The sequence below is a fragment of the Scatophagus argus genome, chromosome 1 (genome assembly GCF_020382885.2).
Source record: "Scatophagus argus isolate fScaArg1 chromosome 1, fScaArg1.pri, whole genome shotgun sequence".
NCBI classification, from domain to species: Eukaryota; Metazoa; Chordata; class Actinopteri; family Scatophagidae; genus Scatophagus; species Scatophagus argus.
Window position 1 is genome coordinate 18,202,613 of NC_058493.1, and position 17,552 is coordinate 18,220,164.

The 17,552-nt window shown below is 40.4% G+C and overlaps 2 protein-coding genes and 1 long non-coding RNA gene across 7 annotated transcripts in view; 2 read left to right on the forward strand and 1 right to left on the reverse strand.

The window, feature by feature from the left end:
- The window catches only part of dagla (diacylglycerol lipase, alpha), a 31,874-nt gene extending 21,978 nt beyond the window's left edge, over positions 1-9,896 (reverse strand). For 3 of the 5 annotated variants that reach the window (XM_046388513.1, XM_046388505.1, XM_046388487.1), the window contains exon 1: positions 9,118-9,896. The gene's annotated coding sequence lies outside the window, so the exon portion shown is untranslated. The other 2 variants (XM_046388522.1, XM_046388496.1) reach the window with 2 other exon arrangements.
- Positions 9,897-11,677: 1,781 nt separating this feature from the next.
- On the forward strand, positions 11,678-14,675 carry LOC124058955. Its single transcript, XR_006843343.1, has 2 exons — positions 11,678-11,813; positions 12,540-14,675. It is a non-coding gene; the product is annotated as an uncharacterized LOC124058955 (long non-coding RNA).
- A 1,005-nt stretch (positions 14,676-15,680) lies between these two features.
- On the forward strand, positions 15,681-17,504 carry polr2l (RNA polymerase II, I and III subunit L). Its single transcript, XM_046388592.1, has 3 exons — positions 15,681-15,836; positions 16,419-16,523; positions 17,235-17,504. The coding sequence occupies exons 2-3, from the start codon at positions 16,429-16,431 to the stop codon at positions 17,341-17,343; spliced, it is 204 nt and encodes a 67-aa protein (XP_046244548.1). The 5' UTR covers positions 15,681-15,836; positions 16,419-16,428; the 3' UTR covers positions 17,344-17,504.
- Positions 17,505-17,552: the final 48 nt, after the last annotated feature.

Sequence of the window (17,552 nt, forward strand, 5' to 3'; positions counted from 1 at the left end):
CCATGCATCCATTTGTTTCATAATCCAGTGGTTGTCAAACTTTTTCGTGTGAAAGGTCTCCTAAACTGAGACAAATCAGATCCAGGTCCAAGTCCCCCATTTGACAGTCATTTTGCTTTTAGATGTTTTATTATAGAAAGTGTATGAAACTTATGAGAAAAACAGTCACACAATCTGTGACTGTGTTAACTATGGATAGAATTGAAAATAAAGAAGCAAAAATCAATAGAAAATTGTTGGAACCCAATCAAGGACCTCACTTCGAGAACTATTGTTGTTCTTATCAAATTCACGGTCACCGAGATAGAGCCTATCCCAGCATACAAAGGGTGATTTATGGCTTCCAAATTAAGTTACTTGTGGCGCTGCAAACTTCCTTAAGCTTAGCTGTAAGCTTAATCCCTAATCCAAAGACTGTCAGACACAAAGTTCAAAGATACACTCTCTACACTACACTGAAATGAAATGGAGAAAGGCATCCTCATTTATGAGAAGCTGAATCCACAATAAAGATCCGTGATGCACTTTGTAAATTATCATTATTGTTAGCAACATGATCATCATCAAACATTTCTTTCCCAGCATTGACTGCTGTCATTGCCAGACTACTGCAGCTTGATTTGTAAAAAAAATATTTGTATTTGACTGTTTTAAAATCTTTTGACAAATTGAAAGCTAATTCCAATTGATTTCCAATTTAAAAATCAAAACTGTGTCACCCCTAGCTGTATATTAGTATCACGTACTCAAGGTGTATTCTCACTTTACAAACCTTCGTCAGGCAACATCGGTAACCACAGATAAGTTCTGAGGAGATCAGTGTGCTAAGAGCACCTCGGAAAAGTGTCCCTTTATTAACTATCAGTATACTATCCAAGTCCAGCTGCAAAACAATTGGAAATGCACAGCTGTTACGAGTGCTCGGGACCAGATTTGAATCCTTAAATTCCAATTTTGCTTTCTGTTGATGATGACCATTTTAAAGTCAACCTTGTCTTTTCCGTACAGTCAAAACCTCAAAGTAGAGAGCACACCAACCCAACAATCCTACTACAGGCAATCTATCAACCTGCACAGTGACATACATGAATTCCAGCCTATCACTCTTGTAATCAGAGCTGTGTACAACTAATCAGCACTGACCTCCAACGAGATCAGCCCTGCTAGCCTCAATTCATGGAAGACGACTCAGGTCCATCAGTAAATGTCTCCACCCAACATGCTCTCTAATAGCAGTTGCCTCCTCAAGGGCTTTCCCATCCATCAACCCAGGGGATGTTAGCCTATTAATGGTGCTGTTTGGCTTCTACTGTAGACATTAGCAGAAGCACTTAGACTTCTATCGCCACTGTGAAATGCTAACGATTTATAATCATACCAACTGTGTTGAAATGACAGAGATGAATGGTTTAATGTGCAAGTAAACCGAGCTGCAACCTTCGACCAATGCTTCATACAGTAGACCAATACAACCAAATCTTATCCTAAAAAGATTGCTGCATCTCTTTTCTCAGCAATAATATTAAATATTAATAATATACAGTATTTTAAAAAAACGCCATGTTAAACCCTAACTGGACTGTAATTTATGACAACACATTATTTCAAAACCTGCACGCAGCAAAATTACACACCTTCTGACAGATATAGCTGACTAATGCCACTTTCACGGCATGCATTCGCTTCACTTAAAAAGCCATAATTATGAATAGTTCAAGGAACACCTGAACGTTTAATTTTATTGTGAATTAAACTCTTGGAAATCCAGTCAACATGAGGAGTAGCTGACCAAAAGAGAAAGACAATGAGGGGGGGAATCAATAACACTATCAGGACCTTTAAAGTTTAGTTTAAATATGCACTACTGGTGTTCTTATTTTATTTTACAAGGCATAGTCTACATAAGTACCACTGTTCTGACTATGGTTGAGATCATCTGAAAAAGAAAAATCAAGTCCTTTTGACCACAGTGCAACATAAACACAATTGAAGCTGGCTACCATACAAGATGAACTGGCATTTTGTGGTTCCATAATTTTTTTTAAATGAACATTTTTCAATCTTTTTCCTTTACATTTTGAAGGCACATCAATGTCCCTCAGCAAAGTAAGTCTTCATAGCCTGCACGGCTATTATAATTACGGGTGTGACAGTAAATACAATACAATTTACACAATCCAATTATCCACAACTTCTATATTACTGTGGATATTAATTGGAATAACATATTTGCTCATATAATTCAAAGGGTACTTTCCGGGATTTACTTGATAATGCAGTCAGGATTAAAGTCAATGTCAAGTCAGTCCTTTATTGATGTTGAGAGAATAGCTTGTAGGAGACACAAACTTCCAGCTGTTTGAATTTGGGATTTCAAACAATTTCTAAACCTCTCAAGCAAAGAATACACTGAGTTCAGCACCTGAAGCTGGCATACACCACACACCCTGCTGCTTGTAACCTGAGATCAAATGTGTTTAAAGGTCTAAAACCTGACCTTTTGGGCAATTCTGCTACAAAGACATCTCTAGACTGAGCTGCTGTCCCTGACGCTGCTAATATTGTGCTTTCAATGCACAGCATGAGTCGTGCATGCTCTCGACTCTCAACCTGAGCTAGTGACTCCGTCTGATTCTACATTGACACGCGTTTTGTGAAAAGACTGTGACATATTCCTGCATGTGAGCAATGCTTTTGTGCTCCTCACACAGTGCTAGTGTGTGCCAGGCCCAGGCCCGCGTCCACGTGATGCAGCGACAACAATGACAGGGCTCCTCGTCTGTTATTATGGCTTTGTCTTTGACGTGAACTTATTGAAACAAGCAGAGGCATGCAGCACAGCATCAAAACCCTGTAACATTCAAAATAATCCTATTTTTACTTGCACAGGAACTATAGGTACTTTAAAAAAATAGAAATAAAATCCATTCTCATTCCATCAGTGGATGCTCATATCCACCTCTGCCAATAAAAGGTGAAAGATAAACCCAACTGTTCTCACTGGTCTAATGATAACACACTGTATCAATACTTTGTTCCTCAGGTAGATACGGATAATGAACTGAATTTGAACTCTGCAAACTGGAGTCCCAACTGGACCCAACATCGTTCTATATTCCCTGTTTTACAGAAAACACGCAGATCACAACATGACAAGCAGGAGGTGTTTTAGTTTCCAACTCTCACTCTCAGCAGGTCTGCTGCAGCAGCAACACCAACAGCCCGCTGGTTACAGCCTCCTTGTTACCTCCACAACCAAAGTGGTTATGTTTTCGGTCTGGCTCATGTGGTTGCCGGCAGGATTACGGCAAAAGCTGCAGGTTGACCCCTACCTCCCCGGCCGGAAGAAAGCAGCGATGATTGAGCGAGCTAGACAGTGAATAAAGATAGGGCGCAAGCATTGGCAACAACAAAACAGAGAATCAGAGAAATAAAGTTTTCTGAATGTTCAATGACGGTTACGATCATACACCCACACTTCTGTAACAACCCTGCAGGAAGGTGGCACCTTGTTGGATTTTGTGTTAATTCAGAAAAAGCGCACATCAAGCACACACACCTGCAGCTCTTTATAAATCCATGACACAAACAGAGCAGAAGAAAGAGACCAACTCATCAATGTAACCTGGTGGCTGCATTTTCAGCCTAGAGTCTGACCTCACATCCTGCGTACTGTTATTGGCTGGGGGCTACAAGCCGACAACCCAAAGGCTGATGCCCAGAGAATTACCCAACACAGTAAAAAAAAAAATAACAATAACAATAAGAAGAAGAAGAAGAAGGAGAAGAAAACTCAGGCACATGCAGAGTGTCACTTATAGTGGATCACAAGTGATGTGATGATAAGTAGTCATGTGTACAACCATATTTTGACATAATTTTAATAGTTCTAGAAATATATTCAAACATATAGTGGTTGCATATCATATCAAAAAGAACATTTACTTTGTCTAGCAAATGCCACCCCACCACCCCCCTCCAAAAGAGAACAAAACTGGTCTTACAGGTGATTAATTAAATATAAACAGATATGCTCAAACCTCAACATTATCACGAGGTACCTTTCAAAGTGATAATCCAACAATAACCTGCAGTATATTTTTAGAGTCAAACAATCGCCCTCTGTAGGCTTCAAAGGCCACTGTGCAAAGGTTGCCGTTTCCTCACCCTCATCTTGACTTCTGTCAGTTACACTGAGTTCCAACAGTGGCCAGTTTTTCACGCTGGAAAAAGTCAACACCAAAATCACCAACAAAATCCTCCTGAAACCATTCAGTACTGAATCCCCCCAAATACACAGCTTCTGCTTTGCTGTGTCACTGTGAAACTCTACAATTACACACCACACCGAGCATGCACGGACAGCAGGGAATTAATGCAACGGTGATTTAAGAAGTTTCTATGGGTGCTTTGATACCTTTTTTGCTGTGAAAACATGTCACCACGGTGTTGGAATCCATTTTACTGACAGACAACTTTCAGGCCTAAAGGTAAGGATTGTTTGACACTCAAAAGACAGCATCCCTTCAAGACTATTTGTGTTTAAGATTACAGTTTGAACAGATACATGATGGCACAGCCACAAACAACAGCTGCTTTTCTTTTTTTCAGTGTAGCAATATGTTGCACACGTTGCTGCACTTGATTAAAACAAGCATGAAACATTGTATCCCCTGTTTTGTCAGGTTAGAGATACTATTTGATATCATTCTGAAACTGTGTCAGTTTTCGTGGATGTCCACACAAAACTGGCATGCTGCTCTCCTCTGACGCATTGAGCATGCTCCGATGACAAACATCCAGTCCCTAACGTGTGCTTTAATGAACATCACATTTTGACAAGTGACCTCACCTCTTCTTCAGCAGTCCCGCTGGATCAAAATGCTTTGACGAAACATTTCACAAACATCGATTCCATTTCTGAAGTGAAATTTCCGAGCAGACACAGCTGAGAAAGACAGTAAATACATGCTACAGTATTACATTTCTATATTCTGTTCATCTTTAGCCAACAGATACAGTAGAAAACAGTTGCAGACAATAATCAGCAGGGGGTGTGACTCTTAACTTGTGCTCGGTTATAAGTGCCACTCTTTGCACAAAGTGTCTCTAAATGTCAGCACACAGCAGCTTTCACTCACGGCAACTGGAGTGTACTAGACAATCTGTGTAAACTAAGGTGTGACTGAAGAAACGTAGGTCAATAAACTCCAGTCACGTTAACAAAACAAGGTCTTAAATTCCATGACCTATGTACACTCAAGATATAAGGATGTTGCTTTGGTAACAAAGGCGAAACGCCATATGCATATGTGAGAGTCTCCATGTTGGGAATATATTGAAAATCTCATATACAAGGTTGAATGAGACTCACATTAATATGTGATATTCATGGCATCATGTTTGTAATATCCATGGTGTTACATGTGACAAAGGGTCAACTATAGCACAAATCTGCTATAGCTGCTTCCTCGCTCGTTATGGTGGCAGAATCAGTAACAATCAACAAGAAATGCTAAATATTTGCTTGAGGGAACCGACTACAGAGAATGACGAGGTTATGCCGGGTTGGTACAACTGCAGCATAGTCCCAAATGTCTTCGTCTCCTGCTCTCTGTCATACATCCATCTGTTCCAGTCTCTCTCTTTTTCTGCCTGGGTCAGTGTTACGTTCTGCTCAGATCAAGATTGTCTCCAGTATTTGTCACATCCCTGGCTCTGCTCCTGCTGTCTCTAATGATCCTGTCTCTCCCTATTCTGTCACATTACAGCAGCGTTCTGTCCATCCTCAAGAATCTCACCCTCTGCCTTTCTCATCTTCTGTTTTCCCATCCTCACGCTCTCTCCTTCTTCTCCTTCAACCCACATGCTCATTCAGTATTCATATTTTAGAGGACATTTATGAGCATGAAACTGAGCATGTGTGTGCATCTGCACCATTTTCGGTGCAGAGGAAACCTACATTTTCTCCTCGAGCCTTCTCCTGTCTCCCTCCTCTTCTTTATCTAGCTAATCCAGATTCTGGTTTTGGTTTCGTGTTGCTCATCTTTTTTTAGACTGAAAGCCATGTGCCACTCACTCCTACTCTCCCTCTGCCTCTTTCTCCATCTTTTTCTCCCACTGCCACCCACTCAATCCCTTTCACCTCTTCCCACTCCATTTTCTCTTCTCTGTGATAGTATGTGCACTGCTGATTGTATATGTGTGTGTATGCGTGTGTTTGTGTATGCATGAATGTTGTTTTTATGTGTTGGGGTGGTAACATATGCGCTCTGCCAACCTGTCTATGGCTTGCTGCCACAAACCACGTATAGATCTGAATCAGGTCAGGTACTGAAAACGACTGCAGTAGTTTTGTCCATGCAACACACTACTGCAGCCACAGGTTCTCAGCAGAGTGCTGAATGTATTGTGGTACTTTAAATTTTCACACACTTGTCTTGAACAGCTGTCTCTTAATGGCTTCACTGCAGAATCACATGATTTCAGTTATGCAGATTCTAGATTTTGCAATACATCACGCTGTCTGTCTGGGAGGGGAAACGCAGCACACACAGTGGCATGCAAAGCTTACTTGGATTACCTGTCCCATGATGCATTGCTAAGTCTGAAATTAAGATGCATGCCATGGAGTCTAGATCTCCACAAGACATTGCAAAGATCTTGCATATGGACTGGTTCCAATGAAGGCTTATCAGCAACTGCGAACTTAAAAATGTTTATTGACTTGTTATCTCATAAACATTTCATTCTCCACCTGTGACAAATGAATCCACATTTTGAGAATAAAATAATTTTCAGCCCATTTCAAAGAAATAAATATGTTATCAAAATACTGCTTTCCAAATAACATGTTTTGCAGAAATAAAAGATGCCTTTTATGCCAACATGTACTCTGCTCACAGACAACAAAATGAATTTGATTTTTAAGGACCCCGGGGTACAATGTATAATACTTTTAGAGTATTCTCATTTTCTATGGACTCATTGCCTCAGACAAAGAATTAAATTCATGCCTGCGCTGAATTTGCAGTATTAATAAAATGCAAAGTCTCACTCAAATTGCTCCTCAGTCGAGCTACTATATCTGTTTGGAGTATAAGAAGACATCAATACACTTGAGTACAAACCTTCAACCACTAGACAGCAGTGTTGTAATCTATATCTTGGCTTTTGAGGGGAACACTTCAATGTAACGTCAACTGAAACGGGAAGAAGAAAGCGCAGATGGCTAATGTAAACCCAAATGACACAGGTCGTTTGGGTTTACACTGACACTGATTACAGATTGTTACCGTAATGCAATATATCACAATGTATTGAATCGTAACCCCTGCATCATGACAGAATCGTACTGCCAGATTCTTGCCACTACGCTGTCCTAATCTAAATCTTCTATCAATTCCTGGAATGGAGCTCTTCCTAAAAGATGAAACGTCCATTACTCTTTTTCACAAGCACTCACCTACACATCATCGTGACACGACACAACAATACAGACGGGCTGTTGAGTTTAGGCCAACAACTTGTTAAAAGTTACTTTTTAAATCAAACTTATGTCACAGATTGGTTCTATCACTACTGACACTGGTTACTGCGGGACCACGACACTCAAAATGGTACAAAATGAACCACTTTGCTATTGCTTCATTCCAAAGCAGCGTAGCTCCTTAACTACCTGTAAACGCCGCCACTAGGGTCTGCTAAACCAAATAATCAAAAATAATTCAGCAACGTTAGAGCAGAGCGGATGAGTTTTCTGGCACAAGGAGAGGTCACATACAACGTTTTGGAAAACAGAAAGACAACACACTGCATCTGCCGGGACTCCCTGGAGGCACTTGGTTTCCACTAGGACTGAAGCCTACAGGGTTACAACAGAACCAAGTATAAACACTGGTGTTGATGCAGCACAACATTGCAGGGCTTGAGTTGATTTTGGTTTCTTTCTTTCTTTAAATGTGATAAATGTCTTCTATAAACTCGTCTGCGCTTGACAGGCTTAAGGAAAGAGGCAGGACGCGGTGCAGTGCAAATCAAAATAAAAAGGTGTAAAAAGTAAAAGCTGGGAGACAGTGCAGCACTCATCTGTGTGTCATAAACAGTTGATGCCTCTGCTCACAACAAACTTATTCAGCTGCCATAAAACAGGAGACAACAACAGATCTAGACTTCCGTATGTTCAGAGAATAACATTTTACATGTTTTCCCCCCCTCATTCTCCTTTGCTGAAATGGAATATCATATCATCATTATTCAAAGTCCTGAGAGGTGTTCATTTATGCAGAAGGCATTTGCACTTTGAGTGGCGCGAGCATAATGACAAACAGCATCCACAACTGGAAGTCGTGAGAAAAGCGGGGCCCAAATTATCAGTGAAATATTCTCAGTGTGGATGATAAACAGGTGTGACATTCTTCTTACTGTGGCTGTGCCAGGTCCTTTTTTATTTTTTTTAAAAGGGAGGCATGTCATCCAGCCTGCTGCCCAACTAACAGCACAGGATCTGAATTATGAATAGGTTAAGATTCAAGTTTGGTTTGTCTAGTCTCATTCTAGTAGGCCTAATGAAAAGAGCAGATCATTTAGCTAATAAATAAGTATAAAATTAAGTCAACACCAACACTGGTAATTTACTTACCTCAGCTGGACAGTCTTGGGTGCTGGCGCTTTACACCAACTAAGAAACTGTCACATCACTTGTAACTTGTGATTGGCACTTGTCATCACTTTGACACTAGACAGTAAATTTACTGTAAAATAACTAATAAATACACAAAACCCAACCAGTGAAACTATAGTTACTATCCCGAGGTGTTTGCCATGTGCAACTGCTTCAAAATGTGTGATTCCAACAAGTCGATTGGCAACAGCGGCGGTTGTGTCTAATCTCATTTAAATCAGGACAGCTGCTTAAAGTGCCATCCTGCGGGCCTAGCTCTATAATGTGGATGTGGCCTACGAAATGTGTCTCAAACCAGAACTAAAACATGGGCTGAGAAGCCGGGTCACAGCTCGTCCCTGCCGCGGCGGTCTGGCTCAGCCCCTGCATGTGCATACAACTAAGAGAATCGGTCAGACTGTCAGTGCCCTCAACCGGTAACTGCTGCTGCTTACCTGAATTTTGACGATGCCTTGCCAAGACCCACTGCATCGGTTCCGCTCGCTCTCCCATATCCTTCCGACTGCCGACCCGCCTCAGCCTCGCTCTCACCGTTACCGGTTCAGGGTTAGGGGGCTGGGGTGGGGTGTGGGGTGGATTCACAAATGTCTCACCGACAGAATTAGAATAACCGTACAGACGTCATTACAACAGCAGGATGAATGGACTCGGAGACATCAAAAAGCCGGAGGTTGCTCGGTTAACTGTCGGGTGTCAGCCAGACCTGATGCATGCCATCAAAAAGCGTAATCAATCACACGGTCGTTTTCAAGCCGCCAGAGGTTGACGGTTCGGTTCTCTTAACTGCAACACGTCGTCGGCCGAGGCATTTCACTGAGTGTGGGTCGTTTTCATGTCCCTCCGTCGGAGCTTATCCACAGATGATAACAGTGCCTCGGGTTTAACGAAAAATTACGAGCCTTTCTCTTCTCACGCTGGAGTCAGTGGCTTGTGTGTGCCATCCGCCGGACAAATCACGAACCCCAGCACGGACGGCAGCCCAAAGGAGGGAGCATTTCCCGAGGATCTGATTTGGCCCAACCCCTTGGACATTTCTCCCACAAATTACGTGCGAATTCGCTATTCCCTTTCCGTGTTTGGCTGCGTAAATCCCATACAACGTTCCGTTTACGCACACCTGACTCGTTGTTGTAAATGGCAGACCGCAGACACTTTGGGGATCCTGCGGAGAAAGAGCGCCACTGGTGGTTTGTGAATATCAAGGAATGAGCAACTGATCCAAAGAGAGATGTGTTTTTCGAGAGTAAACCGCCCCCACTTTCCGAAGTCACCATGAAAGATCCCCACGGGAGGGGGGTTTTATAGGCTACTCTTTTGCTTGTTTAGTTGCGTTTGAAGAAGGGGTCTGCTTTGACTGCTGCTTGTTAAAGATAGCAGACAAATGTTTAAGTGTTTGATTTGGGTTCCGATCGTATCAATACGCATGCGCAGTGTAATGTTTATTTACCCACATTGAAGTTCGTTACCACAGCGACGAAATAGTGATGCAGGCAAAGCGTAACTTGTGCGGTAAATAAACACAAATTAGAAGCAAAACTTTTGTCCAAAACGTATTCAAATAAATGAGTAAAACTATCAAATCAATTCATTCCATGTGGCTTATCGGCTAGCTTTAAATTACTACCCAAATGATTACGTTTATGATGATTATGTTAAATTAAGAAGTATTTCAAAGCCGCTCTCAGTGAGAAGATATTAACTGACATAAAAAGGGTGGCGACTTTTATGCTTGATTTTCGATATCACGTTGTCTCAGATAATTTTGGTTATTTATTGTGTTCACCCAGTAGGCCAACGCATCTGAAAGTCAACTCCGGACTTTACCGATTACTATCTTGACAGAACAATATTCTTTGGAAAGACGTATATTGGGCGTGGATGCGCGTCATGTCATAAAATGTACACATGAAAATAGATGTAGTGTCATCTGTGAAAAATGTAGTCGAACAAAAGACACCTTTGCCAACAGTCTGGTAGGAATATATCAAATGAACGAGAAAACCCTTATCAGAACACTTGGCCATATACGGTTAAAGGGATTTCTCACTTCCGACCACAACTTGCTGACCTCAGGGCTCGGGGTTATTTGACAGACATCTTTTGAAACTTAAAAATAGAATCAAAACTGTCTGTGATTCACCATCTATTTTCTATACCGCTTATCCTTCAGGGTCGCGGGGAGCTGGAGCCTATCCCAGCTGACTACGGCCGAGAGGCGGGGTACACCCTGGACTGGTCGCCAGTCAGTGCTGTCCGTAATTGGTGTGTGTGAGTTGCAACAGGATTCATTTTGATAAATATATATGAGCAGACTGATAACAGAAGGCTTGTCACTCTGCCTATTTGCAATGTATACAATAATGTAACATTTCTCACATTATATAGAAGCTTTATGTATACAGAGGCAAAGTTGATGCGGGATACTTCCCTCACATATAAGAAATATCTGTGAAGGAAGTCAGAGAGCCACACATAAAATATAACACATTTTCTTGTAAATGACTGAAAATGTTTTACGGAAACAGACAGAAGATAATAACCAGTGGTGGTGTCATTGTGGTATGTGCAGGTGGGGCAAAGTGAATGGATGGGAAAGAGAGAGAGAGACTCATCACTGTGTTGGCTGTATTTTAAGCTTTAACATGAGCATACAACAATGAATGAACTTTATGTAATCTGTATTCCTGTTCTGTGAAAGTCAGCAGTTTAACACCAGTAACTGTTTCATTCAAAAACAAATGTGTTCAAGTACACACACACACAAAAGAGTGAAAATATAATTTTCCAAATACCCACTCCAGCTGCGTGGCACTTAAAAAATGACCAGACAAAATTGTTTTCATGTAAACCCATGTATCAAGTGTAGAGAGAAAATTGAAAAGCAAGCTTTTCCTCCGTGAAAGAATTTTTACTTTAGTCCTTAAAACTGTGTGGATTAAAATTCCCCCTCTTTTGAGGATCAGATGGTACATCCCAGTTTCTCCTCCTCTCCCTCTCTCATTCTCCTCCCTCCTGCTCTCAGTGTCCTCCATCTCTCCGTTTTCTCTCATTTTCTTTGATTAAGGACACTTTTAGAGACTGCTGCAGTTACTCCTTCATCTCTTATCCTCCTTATTGGGATACTAAAGAGGTATGTAATTCCCATATTTCACATCACTGCATTTTTTTAATAGAAAGCATTTTCGTAAAGACACGTCCAGCCTGTAATCTGTAATTTGCAAGCTGCTTTGATGTTTTCATTTAATTTCAGTAGTGTTTATTCCTCTTCATTCTTTTTCCTCATTTGCGTTTGTAGTAATTTGCTTGCAGTCACCGTGGTCCTTATTTCTCTCCTCCATCTTGTCCTCCATTTACAGCACATGACTCATGTAGTTTTACAGTGAAAACACAGAGCAAGACAGAAGAAGAGCTCTGTCTTGCTCTCTACATGTTATTGCATCTGGATTAGGCTCTTGTCATGGACAGAGAAATAGAGATTCAGTTCCGAACTATGAATAAGCTCTGCAGCTGCAGTGCTATTCCCTCTTTCTCCATTACAAAACTAGCAGAAGGAAACGCTTCACACAAGAAGCTGCCGTAACGTTATTTTTTCAGTGGAAGATTATGTCACAGCTGCTGACACCAAAATAAACAATTCCCTGTCCTCTGAGCAACGGATGTTCCCATCAATGTCATCTTTCTTCAAGGTCACACTAAAGGCCTCACTACCACATGACCGCTTCACAGCTGTACAGTGAATTGTGGATTTTAGGGGCTCTTATGTCAGTGTCTCTACATTCAGCAGAGCAGATAACATGATGTCTGAGCCTAATTTAGAGGGATAATCTGGTCGTGTCTGTTTGCTGTTTTTCCTCAGTGAAGCAGCACAGAGCTGACCTTATAAAGACTCTAACTGCCCAGACCACACCTCTATCCCTGGAAGTCCATGGAAGCCAAGGCCAAGACCGGGGCCCCAGCGCCCAAGGCAGCATCAAAAGCAGAGAAGAAGGAGCCGGCAGCACCACGCAAAGCTGACCCTACCCCTGCAGCCCCCGAACCTGAGTATCCTCCTCCCCAGGATGGGGCGGCCGAAGCTGAAGCAACAGCAGGTGACGAGGCTGCGGCGTGCGGCACAGACTCTCTGGAACACCTGAAACCCTTTCTCATCGGGGGTGCTGTTATTGCTGCAGGAGCCGTCTTGCTGGGAGTGTTGCTACTGGCAAGGAGAAATTAAAACCAAATCATTGTGTCAAATTGAAATATTTATTGTATGATGACATAGGGTGTCATTGTTGAGTGGTTCACAGACTATGAGGCTACACGTGGGGGATTGGGAGCCACTGTGCATTTTTCTTTTTTGGGGGGGCCTGCTTTCACTTGTAATGAATCAAACCATTCAAGTTTTGATCAAGGCTGTAAATGGAGCATAATTACACAGAATATATGCATGAAATTGCTTCAATATTGCATATGAACAGTAATAATCAATTTCATAAAAACAATCTCACACTGTAGTACTAAGCTTAAAATCCTAAACCCTGTAAAGGTAACTTATTCAACTGCTTTATCATTTTTAATTCAGTCTGCACAAATATTGACATAAGCTTGCAATATTTGTACATTCTTGCACTGGAAATGAGCTTGGTTCACTTTGCTAAAAAAAAAAAATCATGAAAAACTGTATTTATAATGTTGAAACTATCAGAGTCGCTCTAGGTTTTACCTTATTTTTAAATAAGACAATTGAAAGAGTAGGCCTAAAAAATGCTGGAAATACACATCTTGATGTATTGCACATATTTTGACTAAATCAGTGCCTAAGTGAAGGGACTCAGTTCCCAACACAGACACTCAATCCCTGCAAATAAAAGAAAAAAAGTCAACTAGGGAATGGCACAGTGCAATTAAAAAAATAATCAACAGAAAACATAAGCATGTAGTGGTTAAGGAATGGGATGAAGGCGATTGTTGGAGAATAAAACATACACAGTATGTGGCAGAGAATAATAGTAGCTTATTGCTGAACAAGAAAGTTTTATTTTACAGTCTAAAGAAATCACAGATTAATAACATGTCTTACAAGAACAGCCACAGCCATGCTGGTTCAATCTGTTTACATCCTACAGTAGATGTAGCTATAGCAGAACAGCCATTAGTGTTGCAGTGTCAGGTTTAAAGCCTGCTGCCAAAACATTTGAGTTGTTTCTGTCGTCACTGTGCCCCTTTTATGTGGCTTTAGGAAAACTCCTTGTTTTCAAAACAACTGTTATGTAATGAGAGCATCCTTGGCTGCTGATACACTGCAAGTTGGCTGTAGGTGAACTATTGTTGTGTTGATTACTTAAACCGGGGGAAAAAAACTGCCCACACTCATCTGTACAGCTGTACACCATAATGTCCACTCACATGTAAAGCTCATGGGGATGTTGCATAAGTAGGTAGCAGAAAAACAACATGACATGCAACATGATTTAATTTTAGTTGTAAGGGTACGTATGAGTTTACTACACATTACTGGCCGAAAATATTATATGGACACATTGCTTTCACCATAGTCAACACCCTGAACACATCCAAAAGATAGTATGCCAACACTGAAAAACAAACTTCACCTTACATTGTACAATTCAGTGTACCAAAAAGAAAAAAAAAGAGAAGAAAAATCCTATTTTCATAATTTCAACAGCGTATAAATGCAATAATTCAGATAGGACTCCTCATTTAGCACATGTGCTGTAGCAAGTTAAATTACAGAAATGATGATGTAATAATACTGTTGGTGATGATGATGTATGATATTCACGATGGCAATGACTGAGGTTACTGATGCTGATGGCGGTGGTGATGGTCTTGTTGTTCATGATGATTGTAATGATGATAATGATGGTTATGATATATTTTTGATATATTTCTAACATATTTCCCTTAGGCACCCTCCCCTCTGCCCTCAAATTCCTAAATGTAAAAAATAAAGAGGATGTAATCTAATCTTTATTAAAGTCAGTGAACCAGCCCATGTGAGTATTTATTTATTTATGATTGCACTCTATTTAAAATTAATCAGAATTAGGGATCATTTAATTGCAGACAGAGCTTCAGCTTCAGCGATCAATTAGAGGTGAAACTTATCATTTATTTGAGTTTGCCCGATTAATATGCATTAGCAGACAACATAACAAGGATATATGATACTTTTTGCATGTTATCATGCCGGAGCACCCTCTTCAGTTTACTTTAAGAATTTTGGTATTAAGCTCAATTTAATTCAACTAAATCTAAATTTTGTTTTCTCTGTTCTGTGATTTATGTCTAATGTTATTTGTTCTTATTTGCATTTCCAATTTTTGAGAAGGGAGCAAAGTCATACTGCCCCTGCTGACACTGTTTAAAGCATTTAGATGAGGTGAATTTCATGATTAAATCTTTACTGAAGTAGTATGGCCCTAAGAGGATACTATAAGTTTGGAGTAACCTTAACAAAAAGCACCATCATCAAAGCTCATGGCTGTTTTTCTGTGAAAGAAAATATTTCTTTCTTTTTGGACAATTTGGAAGTACAGACTTAGCATTCAACAGCAGAAATAATCACCTTAAAAATATCACTTTTCATACATTTCACGTTTTTGAAACAATCACATTTATGATGTGACTACTATTTTTTTTTATTATTATTGTATTATTGTATTAAATTTAGGATTCAACAGTTTTTAAGAGCTCTTTCATGACCACATTTGAGGGATGCTGGCTAACATATTTATAATTTTTGTCAGTGTGTAATGTTTTGTGGGTATTCCTATTTTCACTTATCAATATCCGTACTGGCCTTGCTGATGCCATCGAATGAATACAAACAAATCATAAAGATAATCTTATTAGCTACACCTTGTTAAAACTAGCCTTGTAAAAACAGGGTGTATTTACGAAAATATTTTCGGAAGTTACGTTTGTCTGTCTTATCCAAAGAAGAAGAAGAAGAAGAAGAAGAAGAAGAAGAAGAAGAAGAAGAAGAAGAAGGAAATTACGCTTTAATTCTGAAGGATTCGGTCCTGAAAGTTTGCTGTTTTTCCGGTTAGACTAGAGAGAGCGAGGGAAACTGCCGGCGCTTTCTTTCTTGTAGTTTATTTCGCTGGCGATAAAACAACATATAAGGTTTAGGTGAACCAGATTGGCGACGGTGAGTAATCAGTTAAACTATGGTGTTTTAGATTTCGTGATTTTACCGGTAAAAAATCAAATTATGTCAACGCGTGGCAACATGGTACTCGCGGCTAACGTTAGCTAACAGTGTACTGTTTTGCTAATCGCGTGCATACAGTCTACGGGCTAGCTCACACAGTGTCACTGTGGCTAAGATCACATATCGCAAACAGACTATGAGAAAAGGACATTAATACTAAAACTTGCAGGTTCAGGAACTGTTGTAACAATAGTCGTATTTTGCGATAATCTTTTCAACTAGAACGCGTCCTGTAAAGTGTCACAGCTACAGTGTGAGCAAAACATTGACGTTGGCTGTCCGATTTACTAAAGTAGTATCTGTATTTCCCAAGTGGAGGAATCGCGTTTGATTTGTAAGCTCACTCGTTTGTTGTTGTTTGCAGACCATTTACAACAACTCCGTGTCTTAATCACAATGTTATTTGTACGAAAAGAAATGGTTTCTTTAACATAGGCAAGCTGGTTAATGCTAATTAGCTTCGTTACCTTGCAAGCATTACGTCCTTGTGTTAACGGGGCGATGTGTTTCTGTCCCCAGGTCTCCTACAATGATCATCCCTATTCGTTGCTTCACTTGTGGGAAGATCGTGGGTAACAAGTGGGAGGCATACCTTGGCCTTCTTCAAGCCGAATATACTGAGGGGTGAGACAAATACCTGCTCGTTTTTGTCGTTGTAGTACATCTCCACAACGCTAGTAGTGATGGTTTGTGCCAAAATGTCACTGCAGAGTTTGACACTACTTAAACTAAAATTAATTCTGTGCTCGGTGAAAGTTTGATTTGTAAGAGCAGGGCCTAGGAGCATGGATTATAACTCATATATTTAGGAATAGTCATTCAGCATACATACAAGTGTGATGTGGAGACCCTGCAGCAAACATACACTGAGAATGAACTTTACAGTTAAATAAGAGTTATCTTGTGTCCAGCAACTAAACTTGGGAAATGAAAAATAATATATTATACATTTTTTAAATAATGTGCCATTTTAAGAATTTCAGTGATACGGTGATTTTTACATAAGCCAAAGTCAAAACCAGAACAGTTTGCATATACAACTTATACTGGATTGGCTGTACCAAAAGAATTCTCTAGAAGATGTCAAGTAGAAATACAACACAACAAACCTTTTAGCAAGTTCAGTTATCCCAGGGTACGTTCATTTCCTGCAAGGTTACAAGTAGGCTACATTCAGGCTTGAATGCAATGATGGAATGAATAATAGTGATTACCGGAGGCCATTTAGGATGTCCTGGCTTTTGTTTGCGTTAATGTCCATGCGCTTTACTTATTCATTCAGTGATCTGTAGGCCATGCATTAGGACTAACATTACCTCCCTTCTCCCACTTAAGTGATGCCCTTGATGCCCTGGGCCTGAAGAGGTACTGTTGTCGGAGGATGCTGCTTTCTCATGTGGATCTTATTGAGAAACTGCTGAATTATGCTCCGCTGGAGAAGTGATTGTAACTGGCAGCCCTCATCAACTGCAAGGACTTTGCGGAGCTGTGACTTGGACAGATTTGTTATTATAGTGATGTGTGACAACCAGTGTCGACTACGGTGAAGACTTTTGGAGCAATAATATGTGTTTCATTTTTCTTAAATAAAGCTGTTAAATGACATTGTTGCGGTAATTACTGGTTTACTTATCACTGGTTATCACAGTCTTT

What these genes read in the sequence shown, in the direction of transcription:
- polr2l (XM_046388592.1), top strand. Translation starts at nt 16,429, where the DNA reads ATGATCATCCCTATTCGTTGCTTCACTTGTGGGAAGATCGTGGGTAAC. An exon ending in CAAGCCGAATATACTGAGGG is followed by an intron (nt 16,524 to 17,234) that starts GTGAGACAAATA and finishes CTCCCACTTAAG; the next exon opens with TGATGCCCTTGATGCCCTGG.